General features: G+C 39.7%; 8 protein-coding genes across 14 annotated transcripts; 3 read left to right on the forward strand and 5 right to left on the reverse strand.

Annotated features, from left to right (window-relative positions):
• Positions 1 to 125: 125 nt before the first annotated feature.
• On the forward strand, positions 126 to 3,761 carry LOC108113196 (putative pre-mRNA-splicing factor ATP-dependent RNA helicase PRP1). 2 transcript variants are annotated; one of them, XM_017223723.2, is made up of 7 exons: positions 126 to 256; positions 311 to 1,107; positions 1,406 to 1,879; positions 1,940 to 2,203; positions 2,807 to 2,929; positions 2,992 to 3,345; positions 3,412 to 3,761. In XM_017223723.2, exons 1-7 carry the CDS (start codon positions 204 to 206, stop codon positions 3,537 to 3,539), a joined length of 2,193 nt encoding a protein of 730 aa, XP_017079212.1. In that variant the 5' UTR covers positions 126 to 203; the 3' UTR covers positions 3,540 to 3,761. The 2 variants fall into 2 exon arrangements, with proteins under 2 accessions (XP_017079212.1, XP_017079213.1); XM_017223724.1 differs by lacking the exons at positions 2,807 to 2,929; positions 2,992 to 3,345; positions 3,412 to 3,761 and adding an exon at positions 2,696 to 2,786.
• On the reverse strand, positions 3,731 to 6,426 carry LOC108113198 (gustatory receptor for sugar taste 43a). Of its 3 annotated transcripts, XM_017223727.1 has the most exons (9): positions 6,273 to 6,426; positions 6,155 to 6,209; positions 5,635 to 5,767; positions 5,405 to 5,567; positions 4,648 to 4,791; positions 4,451 to 4,591; positions 4,306 to 4,384; positions 3,898 to 4,249; positions 3,731 to 3,840 (listed from the first exon to the last, which is right to left on the reverse strand). In XM_017223727.1, exons 1-9 carry the CDS (start codon positions 6,424 to 6,426, stop codon positions 3,778 to 3,780), a joined length of 1,284 nt encoding a protein of 427 aa, XP_017079216.1. In that variant the 3' UTR covers positions 3,731 to 3,777. The 3 variants fall into 3 exon arrangements, with proteins under 3 accessions (XP_017079216.1, XP_017079215.1, XP_017079214.1); XM_017223726.1 differs by having other exon boundaries at positions 4,306 to 4,591; XM_017223725.1 differs by having other exon boundaries at positions 4,306 to 4,591; positions 5,635 to 5,779.
• Positions 6,427 to 6,820: 394 nt separating this feature from the next.
• LOC108112318 (lactoylglutathione lyase) lies at positions 6,821 to 8,619 on the reverse strand. Its single transcript, XM_017222146.2, has 5 exons — positions 8,479 to 8,619; positions 8,280 to 8,416; positions 8,113 to 8,199; positions 7,138 to 7,251; positions 6,821 to 7,076 (listed from the first exon to the last, which is right to left on the reverse strand). The coding sequence occupies exons 1-5, from the start codon at positions 8,548 to 8,550 to the stop codon at positions 6,956 to 6,958; spliced, it is 531 nt and encodes a 176-aa protein (XP_017077635.1). The 5' UTR covers positions 8,551 to 8,619; the 3' UTR covers positions 6,821 to 6,955.
• Positions 8,620 to 9,241: 622 nt separating this feature from the next.
• Positions 9,242 to 20,095, reverse strand: LOC108113077 (ell-associated factor Eaf). Of its 4 annotated transcripts, none has more exons than XM_017223520.1 (8): positions 20,015 to 20,095; positions 18,565 to 19,354; positions 18,400 to 18,492; positions 12,185 to 12,323; positions 11,917 to 12,128; positions 11,767 to 11,854; positions 11,237 to 11,702; positions 9,242 to 11,174 (listed from the first exon to the last, which is right to left on the reverse strand). In XM_017223520.1, the coding sequence occupies exons 2-8, from the start codon at positions 18,689 to 18,691 to the stop codon at positions 10,779 to 10,781; spliced, it is 1,521 nt and encodes a 506-aa protein (XP_017079009.1). In that variant the 5' UTR covers positions 18,692 to 19,354; positions 20,015 to 20,095; the 3' UTR covers positions 9,242 to 10,778. The 4 variants fall into 4 exon arrangements, with proteins under 4 accessions (XP_017079009.1, XP_017079010.1, XP_017079011.1 ...); XM_017223521.1 differs by lacking the exon at positions 20,015 to 20,095 and adding an exon at positions 19,916 to 19,933; XM_017223522.1 differs by lacking the exon at positions 20,015 to 20,095 and adding an exon at positions 19,415 to 19,433.
• Positions 12,762 to 13,683, forward strand: LOC108113078. The gene has a single exon (XM_017223524.1). The coding sequence runs from the start codon at positions 12,936 to 12,938 to the stop codon at positions 13,563 to 13,565; it is 630 nt and encodes a 209-aa protein (XP_017079013.1). The 5' UTR covers positions 12,762 to 12,935; the 3' UTR covers positions 13,566 to 13,683.
• Positions 14,235 to 15,197, forward strand: LOC121530516 (leucine-rich repeat extensin-like protein 1). Its single transcript, XM_041819683.1, has 2 exons — positions 14,235 to 14,260; positions 14,337 to 15,197. The coding sequence occupies exon 2, from the start codon at positions 14,339 to 14,341 to the stop codon at positions 15,113 to 15,115; it is 777 nt and encodes a 258-aa protein (XP_041675617.1). The 5' UTR covers positions 14,235 to 14,260; positions 14,337 to 14,338; the 3' UTR covers positions 15,116 to 15,197.
• A 144-nt stretch (positions 20,096 to 20,239) lies between the features above and the next one.
• LOC108112405 (heterogeneous nuclear ribonucleoprotein A1-like) lies at positions 20,240 to 21,318 on the reverse strand. The gene has a single exon (XM_017222246.2). The coding sequence runs from the start codon at positions 21,266 to 21,268 to the stop codon at positions 20,825 to 20,827; it is 444 nt and encodes a 147-aa protein (XP_017077735.1). The 5' UTR covers positions 21,269 to 21,318; the 3' UTR covers positions 20,240 to 20,824.
• A 1,006-nt stretch (positions 21,319 to 22,324) lies between these two features.
• LOC108112439 lies at positions 22,325 to 22,792 on the reverse strand. The gene is made up of 2 exons (XM_017222284.1): positions 22,768 to 22,792; positions 22,325 to 22,704 (listed from the first exon to the last, which is right to left on the reverse strand). Exons 1-2 carry the CDS (start codon positions 22,790 to 22,792, stop codon positions 22,325 to 22,327), a joined length of 405 nt encoding a protein of 134 aa, XP_017077773.1.
• Between the last annotated feature and the right edge of the window lie 3,367 nt (positions 22,793 to 26,159).

The following is a 26,159-nucleotide window of genomic DNA, read 5'->3' on the forward strand; positions in this document are numbered from 1 at the left end:
CTTTATCGATGTACTTCGAAACACAACAGTAAGCTGTTTAAAATCTTCGATAAATGTGGTATTTCAATCATATACTTACAAGTTTAAGTATTGGTATTTTTGAAAGTTAAGGCTGGTATGTTTTAAAGGTCACACTGAGCGCGTGTTTTTTTTGTGCTGAACGCTTCATTTTGAGAAATTCTAACAAACTAGCATAAATCAGCATGTCGAAGCGTCGAATCGAAGTGGGGGAGACCTACGGCAGCAAGGTTAAGAAGTAAGTGTGTTATTCCCAATTGAATTCAGTGCTTAATGCCATATATTCATCCAGGGAAACAGAGGCGTCCTCCTCGTCAGCGGCGGCAGCAGCGGCCGGCACTGTGGCGCAGATCCTGGGTGGATTTGTTCCCAATAAGCAGCCGCCGACGATAAATCCTTTGACCAAAAGGCCGTACTCACCGCGCTACCAGAATCTCTATAAGAAGCGCATTTCTCTACCCGTGTTCGAGTACCAGGCGGACTTCATGCGGCTACTAAGCCAGCACCAGTGTATCGTGCTCGTTGGTGAGACGGGTTCCGGCAAAACAACCCAGATCCCGCAGTGGTGCGTGGACTTCGCAGTGTCCAAGGGTCGCAAGGGCGTCTCCTGTACCCAGCCACGTCGAGTTGCCGCCATGTCTGTGGCCCAGCGTGTATCTGAGGAAATGGACGTGAATCTGGGAGAGGAGGTTGGCTACTCCATTCGATTTGAGGACTGTTCCTCAGCAAAAACGCTTCTGAAGTATATGACTGACGGTATGTTGTTGCGTGAAGCCATGTCGGACCCTATGTTGGAGCAATACCAGGTCATCTTGCTCGACGAGGCTCACGAGCGTACTCTGGCCACGGATATCCTTATGGGCGTGCTCAAAGAAGTCATCCGGCAGCGCAGCGACCTCAAGTTAGTGGTCATGTCCGCCACTCTTGATGCCGGCAAGTTCCAGCAGTATTTCGACAATGCTCCACTCATGAATGTTCCCGGTCGCACGCATCCCGTGGAGATCTTCTACACGCCCGAACCAGAAAGGGACTACCTAGAGGCGGCCATTCGCACGGTCATCCAGATACACATGTGCGAAGAAATTGAGGGTAAGTGACAAAAATACTTACAGATCCGTAAGCTTAGATAAGTTTAATAGAAAAGAAGTATTGTGTGCCCTTTATTTACTCACCCAAAGAAAAACCGTCACGTGTTAGTTACTTAGGCAATCGCCCCAATCATTTGCCATAAAACGAATGGATATTTTGCAGAACCGATGAGTGCACAATTTATAATTATTTGTTTATAATTCGATTCTTTGAAAATATGTGTTTATTTACATATCATTGCTCAAAGGTATTCCTTTTTTATTGCAAAATAAAACCTTGCCTTGTTCTTCGTTTATAGGAGACATTCTAATGTTTCTCACGGGCCAGGAGGAAATTGAAGAGGCCTGCAAGCGCATCAAGCGTGAGATCGACAATCTGGGTTCCGAGATCGGCGAGCTTAAATGCATTCCCTTATACTCGACGTTGCCCCCCAATTTACAGCAGCGCATTTTCGAGGCAGCCCCACCGCCAAATGCTAATGGCGCCATAGGACGCAAGGTTGTGGTTTCCACCAATATTGCCGAAACATCGCTGACCATTGACGGTGTTGTGTTCGTAATCGACCCAGGCTTTGCCAAACAGAAGGTGTACAACCCTCGTATCCGAGTAGAGAGTCTGCTCGTCTCGCCCATATCGAAGGCCTCTGCACAGCAGAGAGCCGGTCGTGCTGGACGTACGCGTCCTGGAAAATGTTTCCGTCTTTATACCGAGAAGGCTTTTAAGAACGAGATGCAGGACAACACATATCCCGAAATCCTGCGATCCAATTTGGGTAATGCAAAAACTCTTTACCTGTTTTAGTGTTTCCTAATATATACTTTTTTTGGAATAGGCACTGTGGTTCTACAGCTAAAGAAGTTGGGTATCGACGATCTGGTGCATTTCGACTTCATGGATCCCCCAGCTCCTGAGACCCTGATGCGTGCCTTGGAGCTACTCAACTATCTGGCCGCCCTGGATGATGATGGCAACCTTACTGACCTGGGAGCGGTCATGTCCGAATTCCCATTGGATCCGCAGCTGGCCAAAATGCTGATCGCCAGCTGTCAACACAACTGTTCCAACGAGATACTTTCCATAACAGCCATGTTGTCGGGTGAGATGAATCAAAAAACTATCAAATTATCTTCAATAAGTTGAGGAGTACACTGAGGTTTCAGATTTATGGGCGGGCTTTAACGCGGTTGCCATTTTGATTAAAAAAAAAAGAACCTTTCTTTAATTTGTTCAGATATTTGCTTTCAAATTATAACTTAAATTGGCAGCCGTCTTTTGCTCTTTTTAAATTGAAAATCCAGTAAGGGTTAAGGTGCACTTTCCGTTAATCTTAATCGAACAAAACAAACTTACGTGGACTGATTTAAGTAATTTCTTAAACAATGCAAAGAAAAAAGTTTGTTCAATTTATTTGTTCTTTGCATTCAACTCGAAAAGAAAAGTTGCACATGCGTTGAAAAACTGAAGCCTCTTCTTCATTATTCAAATGGAATAATGAAAGGCATTTTTCACCTCACAGGATGTATGTAGGACCTTAAAAAATCCCAAACGCACTTGCAACTCACAAATGCAAACCATTCTTTAAATCAAGCCTCTAGATTGCCTAGCTGACAAAAAGTAAGCACAATCTATATTTTTATATAAAAAAAATGTTTTGAACTTGCGCTTAATCGAAAACCAACCAATTCAAACGTGCCAAAAGTGCCACAATGCTTCATTCGTCCCAACGAGGCCAAGAAAGCAGCCGACGAGGCCAAGATGCGATTCGCCCACATTGACGGGGACCACCTGACCTTGCTGAATGTTTACCATGCCTTCAAGCAGAGTGAGTAATCCAGAAATATTTCTTTTGGCATATTTTAATGTTGATTTTTATGATGATAACAGGCAGTGAGGATCCAAACTGGTGCTACGAGAACTTCATTAACTTCCGCTCGCTAAAGAGCGCAGACAATGTGCGCCAGCAGCTTTCCAGGATCATGGACCGCTTTAGCTTGCGTCGCACGAGCACTGAGTTCACCTCGAAGGACTACTATGTCAACATACGTAAGGCCCTCGTCCAAGGCTTCTTTATGCAGGTGGCCCACCTGGAGCGCACAGGTCACTATCTGACCATCAAGGATAACCAGAATGTGCAGTTGCATCCGTCGACATGTTTGGACCACAAGCCCGACTGGGTCATGTACAATGAGTTTGTACTGACCACTAAAAACTACATTCGCACAGTCACGGATGTAAAGCGTAAGTAGTCCTGTCTCTGCTTTAGTATTATTAGAATTGCATTGGTAATAAAATATTCCATTATAGCTGAATGGTTGATCACCCTTGCGCCCCAATATTATGACCTTAACAACTTCCCCCAGTGTGAGGCGAAACGACAGTTGGAGTTGCTGCAGCAGCGGATGGAGACTAAGCAATACCAGAAGGGTTTCTAGATCCACAGGATAGTGCTAGGTGTAATATTGGGAGGAGATTATGGATATTAAAATGTGAATTTTAGAAGGTTCAGAGATAATTGTTCTAAGATAAACAGTTTTGCTTTTTATTGTTTGCTAAATTGAAACATAAGCACATAGACACTTTAACAGATTAAAAATATCCCCGAACTCCGTTTAGTGAATAGTGTTAATAAAAGAAGCCACTTTTTGTATATCTAATATCTGATTCCATGACTCAGCCGTTGGTCCTTTGGAATTGAATGAGTATCACGAGATAGGTGGCTATGGCCGAGGAGAACTGGAACGAAAAGGAGTATAACTATAAATAGTTTGTATATTATTTAGAGATCATTACCGATGTAAGGATGGTGCGGTTGACGCGACATAATCCGCAAGCTGAGAAGTCGGCATCAACCACTAATAACTGCTGCCAAAACTTCTTGACGGCCTCCGCAAGGATGGGCTCATGCACCTTCCGCTCGATCTCGCACACAATCTGAATGGTCTTGCGGGACTCTCTGGCAGCCAGGTGACACGGCTCCACCACCATGAGCAATCGCAGGAAATGAAAGCATATCCAGAGCATCTGCACCCACAGGTATCCGTTGTCCCGCTTGCTCAGCAGTTCCAAGAACAGAAAGTAGGCGGTGGCAACCAGATGCAGCAGGCAAGACACCAGGATGAACAGCACCGCAACGCCAAAGGAGCTATCAAGAAAGCTAAGAGTGAAAAACAGGACAGAATGGAATGCAATGAAGTCTACTTCGATAGGAGCAGGACACATTTTCCCAGTGACTCGTGACTGTCGGCCAATGATTTGAGGAGCAGCCCTTTGTTCTTGGCTGGAAAATAACCCAATTTGAGTAACTCCACGTTGAGGATTAGACTGCGAGCGGCTGCCTTGTCACCTGGGGAATCGCTGGGCAGAGTTTCGCTGTTTAGCTTAGTCAGACTGGCGTGCAGCGCCGATGGCATCGAAGGGCGATTAATGCTGACGTTCTTCACTGTGCTAACCTTTTGCGGCTTAATGGCACTGGAGGCATTGTTCTCTGTGGGATTGGTTTTAAATTTATTAATGGTCCTGCAAGATTTCTATACCACCTACCACCGAGGAAGCTGCTGGACAGCATTCGATTCAAGCGCCCAAAACGCCTTCCCAGTCCGTAGGCTGTATTTGCAAAGTTCACTTGCAATCCGGTGAGGATGAAGTACAGGCCATAAAATGGAATATACCAATGGACGTTGAGCTCTATTCAAAGTACAAGAAGAGAATAAGCATTCGTATTGGACTTTTTTTTGTTTTATGTTCATCATTTGAAAATGGGATGTAAAGTTCTTCTTAAAATTCTATACCTTTGTTAACCAATAACAAAATTCTTGCCGTGTACATTTTTTACTAACGCCGTCTGTTCCTTTAACTTTATATGTGAGTTTTTAACTCATTCAAGGTGACGTCACTGTCCATGTTAGAAATTATTATTTGTTAGAAATAATTATTATTTCTTAACAAATTGATCTAATTCTAAAAACATAAATAAAAGAATCTTTCGAAAATATTATCACACCATGATACCAAAATTATCTTGCGCTTTATACATTCTCAATAATATGGAGTTTATACATAGGTAGGTAGCTAGGTAGGTTAACTATAAGAGTAAAAAGTAAAATACTCTTTGAATTTACAAAATAAGCTTCAAAATACATATGTACTTGTCTTTATAATTTCAAACTCTATCATACCAAAATGTCTAAGCTTTAGACTTTTAAGTACATGCAAATATGTATTAAACTTTTATCAAATGCTTACATTACCGTACAATGCCGTATAAATTGTATTGCTTATTATGTGAAAGGCTACCTACCCGTGTCCGATTGGGCTATGTTCATATCCTGCGCTATGCGCATCCAAGTTCCCACATCAAGACCGACCAGAAGGGATATGGCCACTAGAGAGACCACGGCCATGGCCAAAGCTCGCCACCTATCCCTTCGGAAGTTGTTGTAGGCATTTAAGGTGTTGTCAATCTGAAAAATGGACAACACGGCTTAAATAAGTGGAAGGGACGGGTGCTTTTTGCGACTGTGACCTCACCCTGTTGAGACGAGCATTCAGCTCGAGCGTGTCGTTCAGGCTAAAAAGCCCACAGTATACACCCGATACGATGGCCATGACCACCACAGAAACGTCCAGGGCCGTCACTACCTTCGACGTAGCCGACTTCATTCTAAAAGATGCACTTTTGATTTGTGTGTTGGTTTTGTTTGCAGATTGTCAGAGCAATTAATTGGTCAAGATCAAATGTGTTTAGAAGGGAGCAGAGGGTGATGATTAGATAGAGAAAAATCGAGATAGGCTAAACCACAGGGATCACAATAATTGCACCGATCGTTCAATTCAAAACCTTCTCATCAGAATCGAAATAGTTAAGTTATTCCAAAGTTATATATTTGAAGATATACAAAACAAATGCTTCAAAAGAAGGAACTTCGAAAAGAGTGCCATTACTTTGAAACCCGTGGACAAGACAAGCACGAAACAGATTAGTTAAGGAAACGGCACAGGACTGGGTACTTTATAAAAAGCAAACATAAGGACAGCCAGGAGTACTTACCGCACGGGTATTTCGGAGTTGGCATCGAACAAAAGACCCCGATAGGTAAGGAAAACTAAGCAGATTTGGACAGCTATCAGTCAAGAGAGGGTATCCTTTTCTAGACCTCCTTACTCACCCATTACCACCGCCAAAGTGGCTGAATAAACCGTGAAAAGCCAACTGCGAGCAATTTCCACTTGGCCTTTTGCGTTCCGTAGCGTGGCATATGGAGCCAGGGCCAACACTTTGCTGATGTAAAAGATGCCGATGCTGGGCTGGGATATTTCCATATTGTTGCCAAACTAGGGACACTCGCAGTACGACCTCCGGACGAGAACTGTTCTCGAGTGGCCAAATACACGACCTTAAATTGCAAAACGCCATATTCGACACCAAACAAATAACGCGCTCCCATATTTGACTATTATTAGTGGACAGCCACCACCCCCGTGTTCGCAGGACCACAGGACCCTCGCAGACCGTCTGGGCAAACACCCCATGTGCAAGTGAGTAACACATTTGCTTATCAAAAAGCTCGGCTGTCCGCGATGTAAATAATAATTAGCGTGTGAAAATACCAAGCCGGCAAGGACACAGGAATTGGAGCCAATTATTTTGGGGACTGAGCTGACAGCTGCAGCAGCTGCGACAGGTGCACACAGGTGAATAAGGTCCACGGCCCAATTGTTAGACAATTTCTGATTTATTTTTACGACTCCACTTGGGAGACTACTCCTGGGCGCCTCGGCTGTAGCGCAGGTAATTAAGGAACAAAAGCAGATGCACAATTAATAACATTAAATAAATCTTCCAGTCAGACTAGACGGTTTGGGCCTTGAAGATCTCGATCCAGTAGCCGTCGGGGTCCTTGATGAAGGCCAGTCCCTTCATGCGGCCGTCATCAGGCTTCTTTACGAATTCAACACCAAGCTCCTGGAAGCTGCGGAAAAATAGGAAATTTATGATAAGAGGGTAGAAACGACTCAGTAACCACCACTTACCGCTGACTAGCGGCGTATACATCGGGAACCAGGATTCCAATGTGCCCAAAGCCACGGGGATCAGTGTTTCCGGTATGGTAGCTCTGATCCGGGTCGCTCTCAGTTCCCCAGTTGCTATAATTAAACGAAAAAGTAGTTAAAGATAATCACCACTATTATTTTTACAAAATTCCATTCAACATGTTTTTTAAGGAAACCAAAAATTTCGAAGTTACACTTACTAAAATTTACTTTATTTAAAAACATTTCCCTAATCAAAATTCCATCTTCCGACTATTTGAAGTGTTATGTAAATTATTAGATATATTAAATACTTTTAATAAAAAAAACTCAAAAAGAAGCGCTTTAGTCGATCGATAACATAATATTTTAGCTGGAAAAAATTGTTAATTTTACTATCGCTACTTTTTGAAATGAGTGGACTTAGTCTGATGCTGAGAAAAACATATGCTGTGGTGGGCTGACGGGCAGACGGGCAGACGGCTTAATCGTCGCCAATCAGAATATATATACTTTCTATCGGTTGGAAACGCTTCCTTTAGCTGCATACTACATCCTTATCAACGTGCATTATTATAAAAAAAATCAACGACTTCGAGGTATAAAGATAGCAGGTGTGTAATTATAATGTCAATTGCCAATAAAACTACATCAAGACTTATTTAACTCAAACCACCATAAAGTTATCATACAAAATTCAAAAATATATAGGGACTTGGATTGAGAGAATTGATTTTACCCGTCTTAATAATCGTCTGTATATTAGCAAAAATGAGCAATTAGAGTGTAGTTTAAGAACTATGTATAAGGATTTCAGATATGTTTTTATCATGACCGAAGGGGACATCGCATTTTGTTTGATCACACTACTACATATGAATCTAAGTTTACTGTTCTAAGAGATATACGAATTTAGTTACTATTAACTCTTTCAGATATAGACAACCTGGAATTATTATTATTCTAAATACTTACTGGGTCAGCTCAATGGTGGCCTTGCGGGTCAGTGCCCAGCTCTTGCGCTCTTTGGGATCCTTGGGTACATCGGCGGCGTTCTCATAGCTGCGACAGATTAGAAAGCAATTGTCATTATATTACGTCGAATCGCACGTATCGAGATAAGCTGCAGTTATTGAACTTACCCCAAAAAGTATAGCGAGAACTTGGCCTCGGGGAAATCGAGTTTCACCAGCAAGGTCATGCCGAGGACGCCCGTGTAGAAGGGCAGCGACTTGCGCGGGTCTTTAATGCGGTACATGGTTTGCTGGAACATGAAGTCCTGTGGCGACGACGTATTAGAAAGTCCATAGTAAGGTGCTGTGCCTGTTGGGATTGACTCACCTTGGTGGACGCGTCCGGCTTTTGGCACAGCTCGTCGGCTTCGGCATTGCTAAGTCCTGTAACGTCACCCATTTCGTGGTTTTCTGACAATTAATCAACACCTGTTGATACAATACGCGAAGAACTAATCAGTGTGACCGCCTTTCGACCGGTGAAAAATACCTTCGGATATTAATATACAAGTGCGTGGGAGAAGGCATGTTTTCGAAAGTCGACTATATAATACCCTCGTTTAAATATTCCTGTTTAAATTACTTTATTTATGGTATTATAGAAATTATAATTATCATTTTATATACATATTTTTTTGTATTTTATAATAAAACCGTACCTTAATAAATTTAACTATATTTTTATGTAATGATCGTCTTACCTTAAAAATTTAATTTCATTATGAAAAGTTATCATATAAAAACTTTTTATTTCGATTGTTGCAAAACTATTTTCAACTATGGACTATAACTTCAGAAAAAAATCATGTAATGTAGTTTGACTACATAAGATTACATTATTTTAAACTTATTATGCGAACAAAATAAAAATAATTTCCCATTTCAAGCTCTAAAGAAAAAATTGACCTTCACTTTAGTAAGTCTTTTCATGTGCCAGGTTAATCTTACCTCATTTATCAAACCCCCCGAAATCATAATATAAGCAGGTTTAATTTTTTTATTTGATTTGTTGACTGTTTAATGGTCGGTATTAGAACTAATTTAACTGAAAGTAATATTCATATATTTGTTTGTATATAAAGTCGTGTACATGCATGTTTGTATATAATATATATTTATTTGCTTACCAATTAGACTAAGTTACTTGCTTGATTTCATTGTGATCTTAGGCATTTTCGGATTCTATACAGAATTAGTTATATAATTAGTTCTAGATTTTTTGCATATGTATATTGTGCTTATGATTATCTAAATCATTTTGTTGTTTTCGTTAAGTTTCTGTTGATTTGTTTGTAATTGTTTTTGGTGTTGGTATTGATGCTCGATTCTAGTTCCTGGTGCTCTGAAGAGTGAATCCTTCGAAAACTCAACTTCAAAACTGCCAGCTCGAAATACAATTTAACCCTAGACATATGTTCATGTAGAATGTACAAAAAATAATTGGTATTATCTCCATTTCGATCTGACTTTTCTCAGATATTGGTCGTTTCTCTCGTGGATGGTACTTCATAAATACATTTCATTGTTGGCTTGGCAAATTAAATAGTGTCGATATCAGTAAGTGTGTGTATGGACTTCGGCACGCTCACATTTGGAAGGAGTTGTGTTTTGAGTGAGTACTGTACTCCTCAGCATCTTAACAAATTCTTAGGGTATTCGGGGGAGTGGACATTAAACAAAAATGGCTTTCACCAGGCCGGTTCTTTCGTTTCACATTTATTTCCTTTCGTTGCTTTTAACTATTGCAAGCTCATAACAAAATCGTAATATATATATTAAAAAATAATTAAAGAACTACAAATAAATTCAAATAAAACATGAGCTAAAAACATAAGTGTCTTCATACCGCACAAATATGTAACTAATAAAGATAAGGGGCTAAAATACAATCATGATAAATATATAGCTAACAAATTAATCAAAAACGAACATTCAGAAAGTAATTTTACTTTTGAAAATATTAAATAAATCTTGACTGTATAAAATGAGCGAAATAATAAGGGAAACAAAACAAAATGTTTCTATTCGCTTTTGGTATCTGAATTTGTTTTTCAAATAATTTTCAGGCTTAGATTAAAATGCGTAATTAATGGCAAAAATCCGCGTGGTCAGTTTCCATCTTGGTAACTTAAAATACATATTTAAGATTTGCAGAATTCTTATTAAAAACTAAATAATTTCCGTAGTTGCATCGTCTACATCGTTCGATTCGTCTCTTGGTTATTGTTGGTACATATATTTGTATATTTTTGCATGCGATCTCATTTAGGTATTCCAACAAGTTTTACACAATTGTTAATTTATTATTTAAAACTAATATGTATTGACAAAGATAGGTTTAGATTGTGATTTGTGTTTTTGATTTGATTATTCTTTCTCGTTTTAATTCAATGTTTACCAGCACATTTGGAAGGTCTAAAGTTAGTGTTTAAAATTAATTAATATATGTTTGTGTATATCGTGGTGTAGAACTAAGATTTATTTATAAAAATTTCACTAGCAAGTAAAATCACCCCTCAATAATTACAAATTAATTACACGCATATAGACAGAATATCAATAATTGTTGTTGCTCTTGTTGTCGTTGGTTTTGTCAAAAGCAGGCAAATAAGATCAAACCTAAGACAGCTAATCGTCATCATCATCTGACGAGTTGGACGACAATTGCAGATCGTTTTGTAGCAAATCGTTTGGAAAGCCACCATTGGACGCATAAATGCCGGACTGTTGCTTCTGCTGTTGCTGCTGCTGATGATGGTGCAACTGCTGCTGTTGGTGATGATTGTTGCTATAGGCTGGTGATATTGAACCCAGGCCTAGGTTAGGCAGCTGGTTCAGGTGCTGCTGGGACATTTGCTGCTGTTGGTGGTGATGATTCTGATACATCTGGTGGTCCTGTTCCTGCTGCTGCCGTTGCATTGGACGATCCTCCTCGGTACTGTCATCAGAGTCGCTGCCGCTGTCACTATCGCTGGAATCCGAATCAGAACTGGAGCTCGAGGCACTCAATTCATTACCAATTTGCTGTAAATAAGTAACCAAACAAACTTAGACCAATTACATGCATTACTAGACCTTTAACTAACCTGTTCCAAAGCCGCAGCAGCTTGCGCCACGGACTGCGAGGTCAGTTCATGCTCCCTGCCGGAGTCCAAGTCTATGGGCATACTATTGGCCTGGCCATAGGCCGAAGGTCGCTGCTGGGGCGACTGCCGTTGTTGCTGCTGTTGTGCGTGGTTGAGGCCACCGTTGTATCCACGACCATATGGCTGCTGGTGGTGCTGTTGCTGCTGCTGGGCCATTGGTGGACTTGCACGCTGGTGCATCTGCTGGCGCTTGCCATGACCGTGCGGAGGAGGCTGCCGCTGCTTGCCCATGTGCGAGGACGAGGACGTGGATCCAAAGTCCGGCTGACCAGCTGCCGAGCCGGTCGAGGAACCTGAGGTATTCGCATGACCGCTGTTGTGCAGGGCTGCCCTCAATCCAAAGTCATCGTCGTCGGTGATCATCGGAATGCTGGGCAAAGTCTGCTGTGCATTATTTGCATCCCAACTAAAAGGGTAATGGTTAAATGGTAAGGTGCTAATTATTCCAAATTACTGGTAGAAAAACTTACGCTGGCGCAGATTGTGGACTGCGATGGACAGGCACTGGACGCGATGGTGAGCTCTGTTGCATGGGCGAATTGCGCGGCTTGAAGTCAACTGCAATTTAGAAGGAAAAAATAAGTATTTTAATGGAGTTAATTAATTTCTTTGGTACTCACTTATATTATTTCGGCGGCTGCCCGTGGAAACTTTCGTCTTTGATGAGATTCGCATGGTGCTGTTCTCCATTTTGGGTGCCGGACCGGATGCGTGGCCAGGAGCTGATGCTGGTGCTCCACCAGCTCCGTTTGTACCCTGACTGTGGACCTGACCCATATTCACAGGCATGTTCTGCGCTGGCAGCAGAACTGGCTTGTTGGTTACTTCGCTCCTGCAAGAACAAAAGTTGTTTCAGCAGTTCCTTACCTCAAAACTTGAAGCACTTACCTTGTCTTCTTCACTTGAATGTTGTGATTCAGCTTCTCTATTGTGATAGCGCCCGTCTCCTTGTCGTAGATCATCAAGCACTCCTTTGCATACTCCCTTTGATTACCCTTATAAACTGTATGAGGCACACCGGAACTTTCTGTGCGATAAAAAGTATAGGATTATTTAGATTTGGATGGAAACGTATATAGAATATGTATTTAATTTATGTATTTATATTTTTAATGTAATCAATGATGGGCTTAGGCCATAAATAATAAGAATAAATCTCCTTGATCTGAACCATAATTTTAGTCTTTTTTAATTAACTGTCCACTTATGTTGTATTTTTCTAGAGTTGAATCTATAAACCCTATTTAATAAGGCCTTTAACATTACCACCAGCAAAGAAGGAAACAGTGTTTTTTTTTGTTCTGTAAATAAGTTATTTTGCTCTTCCTTTCTGTAGAATTTGCAGTTCATTCAGAACAGAGATTAGATTATGAGGTTATGGGGTGAAATTGGTAGGACGTTCCCACCATAGTGCAGTACAAGCATCTAAGCCATGTGAATTCTAAGCGAATTGTATTTTAAAACTGAGGTTGCGTTCACTTTCTAAAGAAGAAATTCGAAATATTTAAGTTGAATCGTGAAAGGTGAGAATAGCCCGATGGATTATGTGCGGTAATCGCGTGACTAAGATGGCGACAGTAACTATTTATAGTCTGAAATACACATCTTTCGCATTTCAGTTCCCTTTAAACTTTCCAAAATGCGACTTGTTACGATCTCCTTATGTAAGTTTGCAGTTCATAAAGTGGTCCACGAAACAATAATCTTATTACGATTACTTTTAGGGATATTACCCATAGTTTTCTATATGGTCCACGTTTCAAATGCTAACCCACTTTTATTTTTTAAGGATGTGAAATCGAAAGTGATGAACAAAATTTTTGGTCACTTCCATAATAAGTTTATCAAAGAGGATGCAAACGTAGATTCCATACCGCAAACTAAGCCAATTATAGAACACAAGGAGAATGACAAAAAAGGTAACAAATTTATGGGCACACTCCTCAAATTGTGCCAATCGGAAATGGGAAGCAAAGAGAATGCAGTCTTAGAGGCCATTGTCGGCCAAAGCATTAACAATATTAACACGATCAAGAACAACATCAGCATGCCCGAAATTGAAATGCCGCCCATAACGGTAGTCATTGTCAAGGATCAGAAATCGTTGGAGAAATATCAGAAGCAAGCCAAGAATCCCAGTTCCAACGCGACCATTATAATAAACCGCTCAAAGCCAGCACAACGTAGCATGGCCAGGACAGCGTATGCTCCCGACGTAAAGAAGTGCGTTCTTCTCAAAATGAAGGAGCTTAATGTAATCAAAGAATAAAACAAATTTCTAATTAGGTACAATGTTAGAAATGTTCCAAAGAAGCAGTTGTAGTATTTTATTGAATTATCTGAGAAAGAAACCTCGTAGGAAACCAATTTTAATCTCCTTAGACTTCCAAAAACAATTTTCATTCGAACTGAAAGTCTAAATAATGGATTCATCACATTGACCGCAAATCTGATGGATTTTAAATCGTAAAAGTGAAAGGAAAGATTTTCGTGTTGGAAAACTGGTTAGGTACTCTTGAACGGGGTCAGCAAGATGAGGCAACTGTAGGAACACTGGCGATGCTTTGTGTTATAGAAATGAAAAAACTCCAGGCAAATAATAAAAATGTAAGCTTCGAATTCCTTAAATGAAACGTAATGGTAAATCATGAAATTTATTTAGACATAAATCTTTTCAATAATTTACCTATCATTCGTATTATTCTATCTATTATAATCTATATTATTAAAATCTTGATTTTTAATGATATATCTTTATAAAATACAAGACTAGCACTCACGTTAGTATGTATTATCTAAGAGAGTCTTGAGAGGTGCCCCTTTTGATTTGATCGCTTTTCAAAGCATGACTTTCTAATATTATTAGTATTAGGCATGGAATAATTTCTTTAGGTATCAGGTTTAATGGAATCTGCCACACTGTTGCAATGAACGGAGTCTGCAGGTTGTTTTTACTGCTAATATGTAAGACTTAAAAGTTAAATATTAACTACTATGTGGTACTCAAACATGACCAAATTAAAAATATATCAATTTCTAGGTATGCTTTGCACACAGCCGGGTAGGTCCCAGGATCACATCAAACTAAAGAGGCTTACCAAAGGCCTGATAAAAGCCATTGCAGAAGCCAATGCTGGAACAAAATATGGATCTGAATGGGTTCCAGCACTGGGGAAAGCTCTCGAAGAGGTGCATAGGGCATCATCAAGGCGATGTTTTCTGTATAGTTTTCTGAAAAAGAAAGTGAACCTGCTTTGCCCAAAACCTCCCACATATTATCCCTCGTGTTATCCAAATTGCAATCCACCCCCACCTCCTCCACCGCCACCGCCTCCACCACCCCCTCCTCCTGCTAAGCCATCACAAAATCCAAAACCTCCTCCGTCACCTCCAGCAATGATATCGCCGCCTCACCAGTCCAAGGAACTGGTATACCCAGACGGATCCTACTTTCCTTGGTGTTACGTGCCCTTCTGCCCAAGCATCTGCCAACCACCCTACTGCTATCCTTGCGTAAAACCCCAGTGTGATCCCAAATGTGTCCCGCCATCGTGCTATCCAGCCTGCTATCCACCCGCATGCCAATTGCCACCAACTTGTTGGCCACCATATTGCCCAAAAAAATGCAACCCTCCCAAATGCATAGCCGGAAACGTAGAAAGAGTGTCACGGGCCTGTGTGCCACCCTACTGCCCACCACCAATGAATTGTGTACCGCCCTACTGCCCCAAGGTCTATAAGCCTCCGTCGGCCAGAACTTTCGCAGGAATCGGATCGTGTCCCATGCGAGATATCGTAAGAAGAGCTAGTAGGGATTGATGGCTGCCAGGCATCAGCACCAAATAAAAAGCAGAGAGAGCTGAGAGCTAACTGAAAATGTGTTTCAATTAATTTAACCTTAATGAACCTTATTTCGAGTAAAGTCTGGACTTAGTCATACAAATTAGGCATTGTTTCAGCCTCAAATAGCAAACAGGTTATCTGGCTCTGTTAGAAAAATGTCATTTACACAGTTCATTTTTGCTTAATATTTTTTAGGTAAATTAAATTTGCTATTGGTTGCAGGGTCATGGTATTTAAAAGTCTGGTCTGAACCCTAATTCCAATTACCATGCTATGTAACTTAGAAGGGCCTTAGTTGGGTCTGTATCCAACCAATTTCAGTTACCTACATTACGTTGCTAACAAGCGGAGTTTACAATGCGGATCGCTGTCTTAATTCTTGGTGAGAATCTTTCGCTGTAACCTAAGAACTTACTAATTAGAAAAGAAAAAGTATTTTCCCTACAGGCTTGCATATCTATGGCGTTTTTACAACACTTGGTGAACTTTAAGGAAAAAGTTTTAAATGGTACTGGAAATTTAATCGAGAAGGCCGGCTCACTGGGTTTTACTTTGGGATCGGTACTGGAGATTGTTGGGGACACTCGACACGGAAATGAATCATTAATAACCAAATTACCGGGCATCATAGAAAATGCATTACCGTTGCTGTCAAAGACATAAAAAGATAGCTTATAATGCTAGTTCCGCGTAAGCCGCTGGATTGCCATTAACCCCTTCTGAGCAGATATCTTCTCTAGTATTTAAATTTATAATGAATATAATCATGAACTTGAATACATTTTAAATGGTTTGTTTAATGGGGATACCACGGAAACTTCAATGTAGTCAATAGATCTTTTCGGTCAAGAAATGGATTCGTAAAGATAATCATTAGTACAAACAGCATGTACGATCTTGTCTTAGCTGACCTTGGCATATTTGCACAGACTTGTGGCCTGGTAATCACCGTAACTAAGCGGTTTTGTTACCACTACCTGAAAGTCTTCTGATTCGTAGTTAAAATTCAACAAAAACTGCATTTACAAACTATCGAGCTGATATACATATGTAGATACTTAAGAACTTTCCAAAGCATAAATTTGGGTTCTTTTAAAAAGAATTTCAAAGAAACTTTTGCTTTTTGCGTTTTTAGTGTATTATTAAAACCATTATTTTGTTAGAATTAATTTTTTTATGTTTTCTTTTTTTGTAGTTTGATATTAGAAAACGAAATTATATTGATATAAGGGATTGATGCTCCCTCATCAAAAAGGTACTTGATTTTCGCTACAAATACATTTAATTTGGTTTACCAAAAGATAATTTTACAAACATTTTTGGTACTATCTTTATGTTTGTTATTATTAGTTTAATCTGCTGACCATTGAGCACCTGGCCAATCACCAGACTACTTAAAAGACATCTCTGAAAGTGACAGTATGTCGATTTAAATCAACAGATAGTACTGTAACAAACAATGAAGTACTATCAGATTGGCTGTAGCTATGAGTAAACGATACGGTTGGTTATCGTTGTTATGATTATTGAAGTACGCCAATTGATAGGTTGAACGGAATGCTTGGCTTTGGCCGATACCAAACTGGAAACTAGTTCAGCATATTGTGCGCAATTTGGCTGCACCCGTCCGCTTCCGAGGGAGGCGTAAAGCGGGACAGATCGGACAGTTACCGCACCACTTCCAGACACACACTTGACCAAATTCCGTTGGTATTGTCGTCGCCACAGTCGCTGCCGCAGCCAAAACTCTTTGGCGACTCGTCGCTCGCAATCAACGGAGCGTTACACAAGCCAAGTCGGCCACAATGAGGTCCAACGTCAGCCCACAGACGATGTCTGGCCACGAAGAGTATAGCGGAATAATGCTAGTACGGAGAAGCCGAGGAGGAAAACTTGAACGCTTGGCTGCACTTTGCCTGACTTGATGTAATTTGGTGTCTTTGCTCCAAAGCTGGCCTTTTCTTCGCTCGCCAAACGACCGCGATTTTTTGCTCGATTCAAATAGTGCACAGGGCTAGCCATTAATTTGTACTTATGAATAGACACTGCAACTGGTTTCTACTGTATAATGCAGGCAAATTATGTCATCAGACAGGCAAAACCACACCAAATTAACCACACACAGTCAACACCTATTTACTTTCAGTTTGAAAGTCTTTTGCGATATGTAAATGGTGGTACTTCTACTTGCATATAAAATACTGTTTAAATTCAGAACTTAAAACGAGTATAGTCTACTTTAAAATATTCATAATTACAAGGAAAAAACCCACAAATTTAATATAAACCCTTTCGAAATCATTGTGTAAGTTTGAGTCTCAATATTACAGATGCAAACACAAAATCTCTTTGGTTCGCTCTAATTTGAATACCTTATTGGATTGCGTGTCTGAAGCACGACAATAAATCGACTGATTTTTCTGCATTGTTTATTCCATTGTAAGTCTGTCAATAAAACATGGTTCGTTAAAGGTGATTAGCAACAGGATTGTGCGTCTAGATCCAATTTGTATAAGATCACGCGAGTGCTAACGGATGAATCATTACAACATACTATATGTAATGAACAATATATATGTATTTCATTGCTTTAACAAATTCTTGATTCTTTGGGGTACAAGAAAATTGTTTTATCATCAATGTCAATAACAGGTCGTGATGATTTTCTGCCAACTTGACAGTAAGTCTTAACTTAGCCTAAAGCACGTGTTCTTGATTGCTCTAAATCTTCTTTTAATGAAGCTTCTTGCGAAGTTGGTCATTCCGATAATATCATTTTCATCAAAATAAACAGGTGAATTCGACAGAACAGGTGCTCAACCCACTTTATTGTAGGTAATTTTAGTTATTTGAAGCACGGAAGCTGGAACCTATTCAGCTTTCTTTGCTCAAACAAAACTTCTAAAAAAAAAATCAAGTAATCATCTATTACAAATGTAACCTCTTTAACAATCTTTTTAAGCTGTCAGAAAAGATATCTACAGTTTAAATATAATGTTGATACGGGATCATAAAAACCATCATGAAGATAAGCAAAACCAAATTCATAATCAACTAATTAATATAGTTATTTGCTACCAATAGTTATCATTCAGATATTTGAATATAAAATGTAAATACTTGTATGGCATGGGGTCTATACATATGAGTATATGGTCAATTAAATGACCAATCCTCTTTATACACATATCTATATCATATAATGGTTCGATGGATATATATGGTTCAATTTATAAATATTTGGTTCCGAGTGCACTTACCTGAATTTGGCACGATAACAGTAACTTGATTGTTGGAGCCCACATCCACAGATGCCATGCGGCTGGTGTCCACACTTGCTGGCTTGAAATCATCTGCAAGACGAGGCATTTTTGGATAAGTTCTGACTGGAGATACGGGGCATCCCCCCTGCAGGCAGCACTTACATTTGATAGTATGGAAGGCGGTGGAGGTATTTTTCGGATTGAAGGTGGCACCCAACTTCAGCTCCCGCACTTCCTCGCCGATGTTGAGGCGCTCGGCCAGCGAATTCTTCTGTTTGGTCATCATCATCGTGTTGATATTGTTATTGGGCTGATAAGGCAGGTTGGTGGTGGCGCTTTGTGGGTGGTTATTATAGTTGGAGTGGTTGTAATTGGCACTGGTGTGGTTTGACTTTTGATAATTGTTGTTGTTGTGGCTTTGATATGACTTCTCGGCCACGTCCGCCAGAGCAAAGTTGGGTTCCTCGGCGGCGCCACCGCGTTGATGGTTGTGGCCACCGTGGATTCCAGAGGATGAGCTCCTATCGCCGCCTTCGCTTTGGTTCCCGATAGCCGACGATGACTTTCGACCGTAGTGCTGGCTCGCAGACGCCTTGGCCTTGAGACGCTGCAGCTTGGTGGCCACGGATTTGGGTATTGTACGGCCGTGCTCGTCGCTCCAAGTGGTTGCTCTCTTTTGGAACGATGCAAGACTTTTGCCACAAAGTATTGCACGTCGCAAAAGAAACCACGTTCTCGAGCGGAGGGTTAAAAAGTAAACGAAAAGGAAATAATAATAAATCGGGGGTGGTGGTGGGTTGACCTCGGGAGACTGTCTTCTGCTTCCTCAGGGCGGTTGGTGAGTTTCGGTTGTTACATTTGTCATTGGACCTGGTTCTGGGTTGGGTTCCAAGCTCAAGCTCACGGGGGACTTTTAGATGATTCTGGCTTGGACATCAGAATTTTCTTTTAACTGCGAAATATATTAACTGCGATTATTATTTATTTGCTGCCATATGTTTGCGACACACACACACTCGCAGACGCACACAGAAGCAGTTAGAATTGCTGCGCTTTAGAACACTGCATTTACACCTGCTGCTGCTTTTTGACACACATTCCGACTGCGTTTCTTTAACTTTTCACCGTTTTTTCACCGATTCGCATTATCTTTGGCGTCACACGATTTCTACAGCTGATTGCGGGACAACTGGAGAGCAGCGGATGAATAATGTGCGTGGAATTATGCCAGCTTTTGCGTTTATAATGCACGATTTACACTGCGAATTGGCACGCGAGCGTAATACGTAAGCAAATTAAAAAGTGAGCGGCTGCCAGCGGAACGAGGAGGGGGTGGATGGAGGGGGCGGGGCGCACACAGCTGAAAACAAGTTTGAAATAGCCGAAAAACAGCAACGCGAAGGTGAAATTTCCGAAAATCGAATTGAAACGTAGACGAAAAATATCAGTCCATATGTGTGTGCACTTTGATTGTGTGTGCGTGTGCTGCGTTTTCCACGACTGCGCTTCGTACTGGGAAATGTAAATCGGTTTTCCGCCGGTCCAATCGAACTCGATTTTGAACACACTGGATCTTTTTTTTGGTCGCTTTTACAATATTAAATTTCCTTACATTATTTACACCTCACGCTGTTGCTTCTCTTTTTACTTCTTTACAATGTAGTATGGCCGTATAAGCGGAAAATCCCAAAAATACCATAGATGCGGACGAAATGCATTTTTATCGAAACCAGAGTGACCGTTGATGAGTGGGTATGCGGCTAAGATAATAAAGGACGATAACCCTGCTGCTCTATAAGCACATACTCAAACCACAAATCATTCTACTCACAAAACTGTCGTAAGCTTATTTCTTTTTAAATAAAATGCAATAATAATGGTGTTAGGGTACGAGGCCCTTATTGTTATATCCTTAAAAATCGAGTAAAGAATCAAAGTTTGTTTCTTAATATTATCAAATTGTATTACAATTATATTTGTTTGTTGATACTAGACATTCTTAGATATTCGAAAATGAATTTATTAAAGACAAATTATTTCTATCAAAATATATAGTTTACATTTTCGCTTTAGTTATATTATCAACTTAATATATACGAGATCCTGGGGATGCTTATATGAATGTACATTAATTTAGTTTCTACCCTGCAGATAATGATTGAGTTGTTTCGGTCATTAGATCTCTAATGTGAAGTGTTTTAAGTATTGTATCAAGGTCCTGTCGTATTAAATATTTGTTAATGAGGGTTTTCAATACTTCAGATTACCGAAATTAAATTCATGATTTTAATTCAACTGTTAGTTGAATCCGGTGTATAAATATTTCAGTGTCTTTTTAAGATTTGGTTTTTAAAAATTTATCAGCTTGGCGATGCGGAGGGTTATGTCAAGGATTTTATCGCTGTCCCTGTAGTTTTTACACTTAGTTTGGAAGTTGGTTTCCAAGTGCTTCTGGCACCATCTCAACGGTTGTTTTCTTTTTGAGATTATTTCTTTTCGGACCACGCGAACGATGAATTCCGTGATTGGGTCTTAGTCTCTTTCGGCGTCGTTTCTGATACCATAGGGATCGATCCAAATCGGGATTCAACACACGGCGCTGGTAAGGCTCTCGCAAGGCCACAATGTTTCCGTCGATGGTGTGCTCAATTCTCTGAGCGTTTTCCTTCATGGAGCACTCCATGAATGTGACGAAACCAAAGCCGCGGGAGCGCTTGTTTTTGGTGTTCTTCATGACCACCGCCTCCACTACGGTGCCAAATTTCTCGAAATAGGATTTCAGGCTTTCGTCTGTGGTTTCGATGGACAGTCCTCCGACGAAAATCTTGCGCAGTTGCTCTCTCTCCAACTCGTCCATCTCAACCATTTTTAAATTAGTTGGCTAAAAAAAAACTTTAGCAGCTTAGTTTGAAACAAACTTTGTGATTTGTTTTACAATACATATCCTGTCTGGCCTATCGATACTTTAATATAGATGGTAGCACTGATACGATTAATATCGCACCTTCACCCTGGTGTTCACACAGGGCGGAGTTGATGCAAAAATATTGAAAATTAGTGGAAATATAAAAAATTTAATAAAATACTGGATATATTTAAAAGTAAACAGTTTTTTTTTTAAATATTATTTATTGTTCAACAGTTTTCTTAAAAAACCTTTAGCAGTTATAAAGATTAAGAAGAAAAAAAATAAATCGAAAAACTCCCGTAAATAAGGGATCGTATTAAAAACAAAGTATAATTCATTAAATTAAAAAATTAAAAGTAACGTTAATAAAAAGAATTCCATAATTTTATAATAAAACAAATAACGTTTTGTTAGTTTGTTGTTAGGTTGGGGTCAGTGAACCATTCTTTAAATCAAGCTTATTTTGTGGGAAAGAGGAAGGTATTAGTCTTTCCCAAACTAATAAAACCAATTTAAGAATTGGGTTATAACAAAAATAGTAGTTATTAGAAAAGCTTTAAAAAAGCTCATTGAAAAATATTTTAATTTACCCCGAAAGTGCACATAAATCTTGATAAAAATAAAGAGTAAATATTTGTAGACTAGGGCAATCGTTTAACGAAGAAGAGTGAATTGAAATATGCATGAAAGCTGATCTAATCAGATAACGAATATTAATACGCCATTCAGAAAGTAGTAGAATTTACTTCTCCATTAGAAAAGGTTACTTAATGTTCTCAATTTTTCGCATTGCTTGAAATATCCAACAACTACAAACACATTTTGTCAAATCATAAAAAAGACTACATAAGCCAAATTTCATTGACTTTCGCAATATATTTATGTAAAACTAATGCTTATTACATTTTTTGGTATTCAGAAGTTCTGTTAACCTAAATTCGAAGAGTGACAAGAAAGTGCATCTTAAAAACATATTTAAGGAGTAAACAGCTTTATTATTGGTCTGAATGTTAGTTAGGATAGCACCTTTAGTTTATGAAGTACGCATTTTTTGAACTGTTCAAGTAATTTCTCGACTTCGGTTGCTGTATACGTACTAGCCGTTCGGGCCTTTTTAGCCAACTCATCTTCTACAATAACTATCGTAATGTTCGGCATTTTGATACTCGGGAGTTTTATGAAGTTTTCCAATGTGTTCTTATTGGTTATGTCAATGTTTCCAATATTTATTTTATGTTTGCTTCCCTTCTTCACTTCTATAACGCAGATCTTTTTCACTGTATCTATCGTTTCCTGGTCTTTCCGTCCTTCGACATTTGCAGCGAACCAGGCTCGCAAGCTATCAAGTTTATCAGAAAATGCATAGACTTCAAAATGAAACAGGTAGAACAGAGCTACGGCAAAGAGAATAAAATTTGTTGTGTTTTCGCTTACCGGTCAGAACAACTGGAACTTACCAAAGTATACTAAAACAAGACGCATTTCTGTTCTGTTCGGTAATATTCAATATTCTACTCTCAAGTTTTACCTAAGCTTTCTTTTTATAAAGAAAATCTCAAATCCATTAGTCAGACCTTACGTTCTAGTCTGATTTGGTCTTGCCCAAAAGATCAATAGTACACTTAAAGAAGACTTACTTATTTTGTTGAATGAAAGTGAAGTAAGAAATTCGTCAAAAGGTGTCGTAGGTACGGCACGTTTTCAAAAACCACTAAATTATAGTTTCCGATTTGTTTGATATCATACAGATAGACGGCCATTGGTAGACCGACTTGTCTAGTGATCCTAATCAAGAATACCTTCTATCTACTATACCTTCAACCAATTATATTATGTGTAGTATCGAAGTATAGAAAATAATTAAATAATAATAAATTAAGATAATCAATAATAGGTAATATCGTTATGAGCTTCAGTTCAATATTATTTTTTCAGTGCTTGCACTGCCTAAAAAGATCAAAAGTTCTTACAATTGCCAACTTTATAAATGCTAAATATGTACATATATATTCGTGACCGATATACTTTAGAAACTTAAGTTTCAGCTTAAAAGGATATCTTAAAGACGCAAAGAGCAAGGATCGATCATGAGTGTCCTAAAACTGCTCATAACTATATTAGTTGCCCTTTTCATAATCACTTAGCTAGCTTAAATCTAGCTCGTCGAAGAAAAACTTATTTTTATAAAGTATTAGTAAATTTTTTGTAAGCAATTTTCGTATTTTTGCAAGTGTTGATACACAAAATCTGTCTAAACGTTTAGCTGCCTTAATTGAATTCTTTATTTAAAGTAATTCGATCAGATTGTTATGGTATTCCCTGTATGTATATACTCGTATTGTAAGAACTTAACGACTAACAAGCGTCGTACTCGTACTTAACTGATCTGTGTATTTCTTACCGATTCATTTACTTGCGTTTAGTAGATCATTTATTTAAACAACTTTTAAATATTCAATAAATAATTATAAAAGCTTAAATATAAAATAAACAGGAAGGCTTAATTTTCTTACTGAACCTTATATCTTTTATTGATAATTTTTTGTGTATATTAATATTTTTATCTACCTTCTACAGTTCCTACCAGCGGAAATACTGAAGCCCAGTGAATCGCATTAATTAATATCGCATCAGCGATTATCGAGGCAAAGCCAAACAAACAGAAAACCGCCCCGATCTTCACACCAGATCTTTTTTTCTTTCAGCTGGAATGGCAAACAAACGGTAGCACACCCACACACACTCACTCTCACTCACACAAACCAACAAGGGAGATCAGATCATCATTAACATTTAGGCAAATCCTTAAGGCGCCGTCGGCTAGCTACTGTTTTCGGGCTGAGACTCGGACTCATCTCCGTCCCGGAGAAGGATGCGGATGCAGCTCCTTTATAGGGGCGTTAATTACTTGAGCGCTGTCTTTTGCTTCTTCTTTTCGATCCTTAGATCAGGTCTTGAAGATCTCGCCAAATGCCGAAAAAGTGCGCCTCATTGCATTTTCATTTTCCATACCATTTTCAATTCCATTTCCATTTCCAATTCCATTACATTTTCCCATTGATTCTCCTGCTAATCTGTCCCACTTGCGATGGCAGGAATTTGATAAGCTGAAACTGATACTTTTGCTCTCTTTTCGGCGGAGTGCGTTTTCCTTTGAGGATATCCAAGCAGGTAGGTATTTTCCAGGCAGTGGGTGGTCGGTGGCAGGGGCCGAAGTGCAATGGAAACATGCAGAAAGTTTCTAACGGTGTCCTGGCGTGACGAGGGCAATTTGCAGGACGAACATCCTACTCCTGCTCCTCCTTTCACGATTGCTGTCCTCGTTTAGCTCGTTTTCTAATCAAACATTTCTGTTGTTTTTGTCTGTTGCTCATTTTACAGTTTCGAAGTTCGCATTCCCATTTGGCGGCTAATTTAAAAACTTTTCTTATCAGTTGATGGAATCTAAAATTGCATTTTTATGGCACTTCCTCTGCCTGTTCTGTTCTTCTCTTTCTCCGCTACTCCTCCTTCGCATCCCTTTGTGTGTCCTTTGTCCTTCAGCTAACGTGGTTCCGCCTATCGACACTTTCGTTTGAAAAAGTCGCTCATTTTGTGCATAAATATGCCTGCCAAAAGTTTGTGCTTTTCCCATTTCCCATTATCGGTTGGTTCCTGTCGCTGGAACGCAATTACCGTTGTGTATCTGTGCATCTATAAGGTTGGCTCCTGGAGGTCCTGAATCGCCTGCAATTAGGATTGGACCGGCCAGAACTCAACTGGTACAATGCCAGGCTGATTGAGTTACAAATTTCCCAGGCAATTAAAAGTCACCGAAGATCGCTGACAAATGCTCAGACTTCTTCAGTGGATCTTCGGAATCTTAAATCAATTAAAGATGGCATTGTTTTCGAGTACCCACTAACGAACCACTGACCCCTTGACCCTTTTGGCCTTGTTAGGGGTTGTCTGAAACTGGGCCACTTCTTCATCTTCCCTGACAAGGGTTCAGACATCAGACATCATCTGGCTACCTGATCTGACGCAGGATACCACCGAGAACAACAAGCGGCAGCTGTCCCCTTGAGCCACTCCCACTGGCAAATAAGTGCGCCCCTTATGCAAATTTAATTAGCAGCAACTGGGCGAAAAAGCGATCATGAGTTATGGGGTCCCAGTCCCCCACCCAGAAAGACCCCTTCTGTTGCCCCGCCCCGAACAAATGCGCTCGATCAGGCGCTCATAAATCAATTTAAATGGCCATCTCAGCGAGCCGAAGTGCAGTTGGGAATTGGGGGGGTAAAGGGGGAAGGCACGACGGTGAATGTCTGAAATTGTCTGTAATTATAGTGAAAACACTTGGCACACAGCACTCCCCCAGCGAAATTGATTTAAAATACTTTTGCCATCACGGTACTCGGTGCATGGTGCTTGCTGCTTGCTGCTTGCCACATACATAGTTCGTGTCCACGTTGTGTGGCCATAATTCAAAATTTATGTCTTTTGAAATTATTTTAATGCCTCTAATGGAACTCCCCCTTCTGGCAGCCTGGCAACTCGGCAACTGGGACCCCCAGTAGAGTGAGATCAAGAGACTTGCACACAAATAATGAGCATGTTAATCTCATTGAAGACCAAGGATTGCTGGTGGGGAAGTGATTCGTCTGTTTAGAAATAGAGAAAATAGTCACATAAATTCTTTAAACATATCTCAAAAATACATTCTTTTGACCATATCTTAAGTCACAGATCACAACTTATTTTTATAAAGTTCCTTATAAAAAGATTATACCCATTCTATAACTTATCATTTGATCAATAATATATAAGATAGCAGATAATCCCGATTTGCATTCTACATCTTTAACTC

Source organism: Drosophila eugracilis, unplaced genomic scaffold, assembly GCF_018153835.1.
Source record: "Drosophila eugracilis isolate 14026-0451.02 unplaced genomic scaffold, ASM1815383v1 contig_90, whole genome shotgun sequence".
Lineage (NCBI taxonomy): Eukaryota > Metazoa > Arthropoda > Insecta > Diptera > Drosophilidae > Drosophila > Drosophila eugracilis.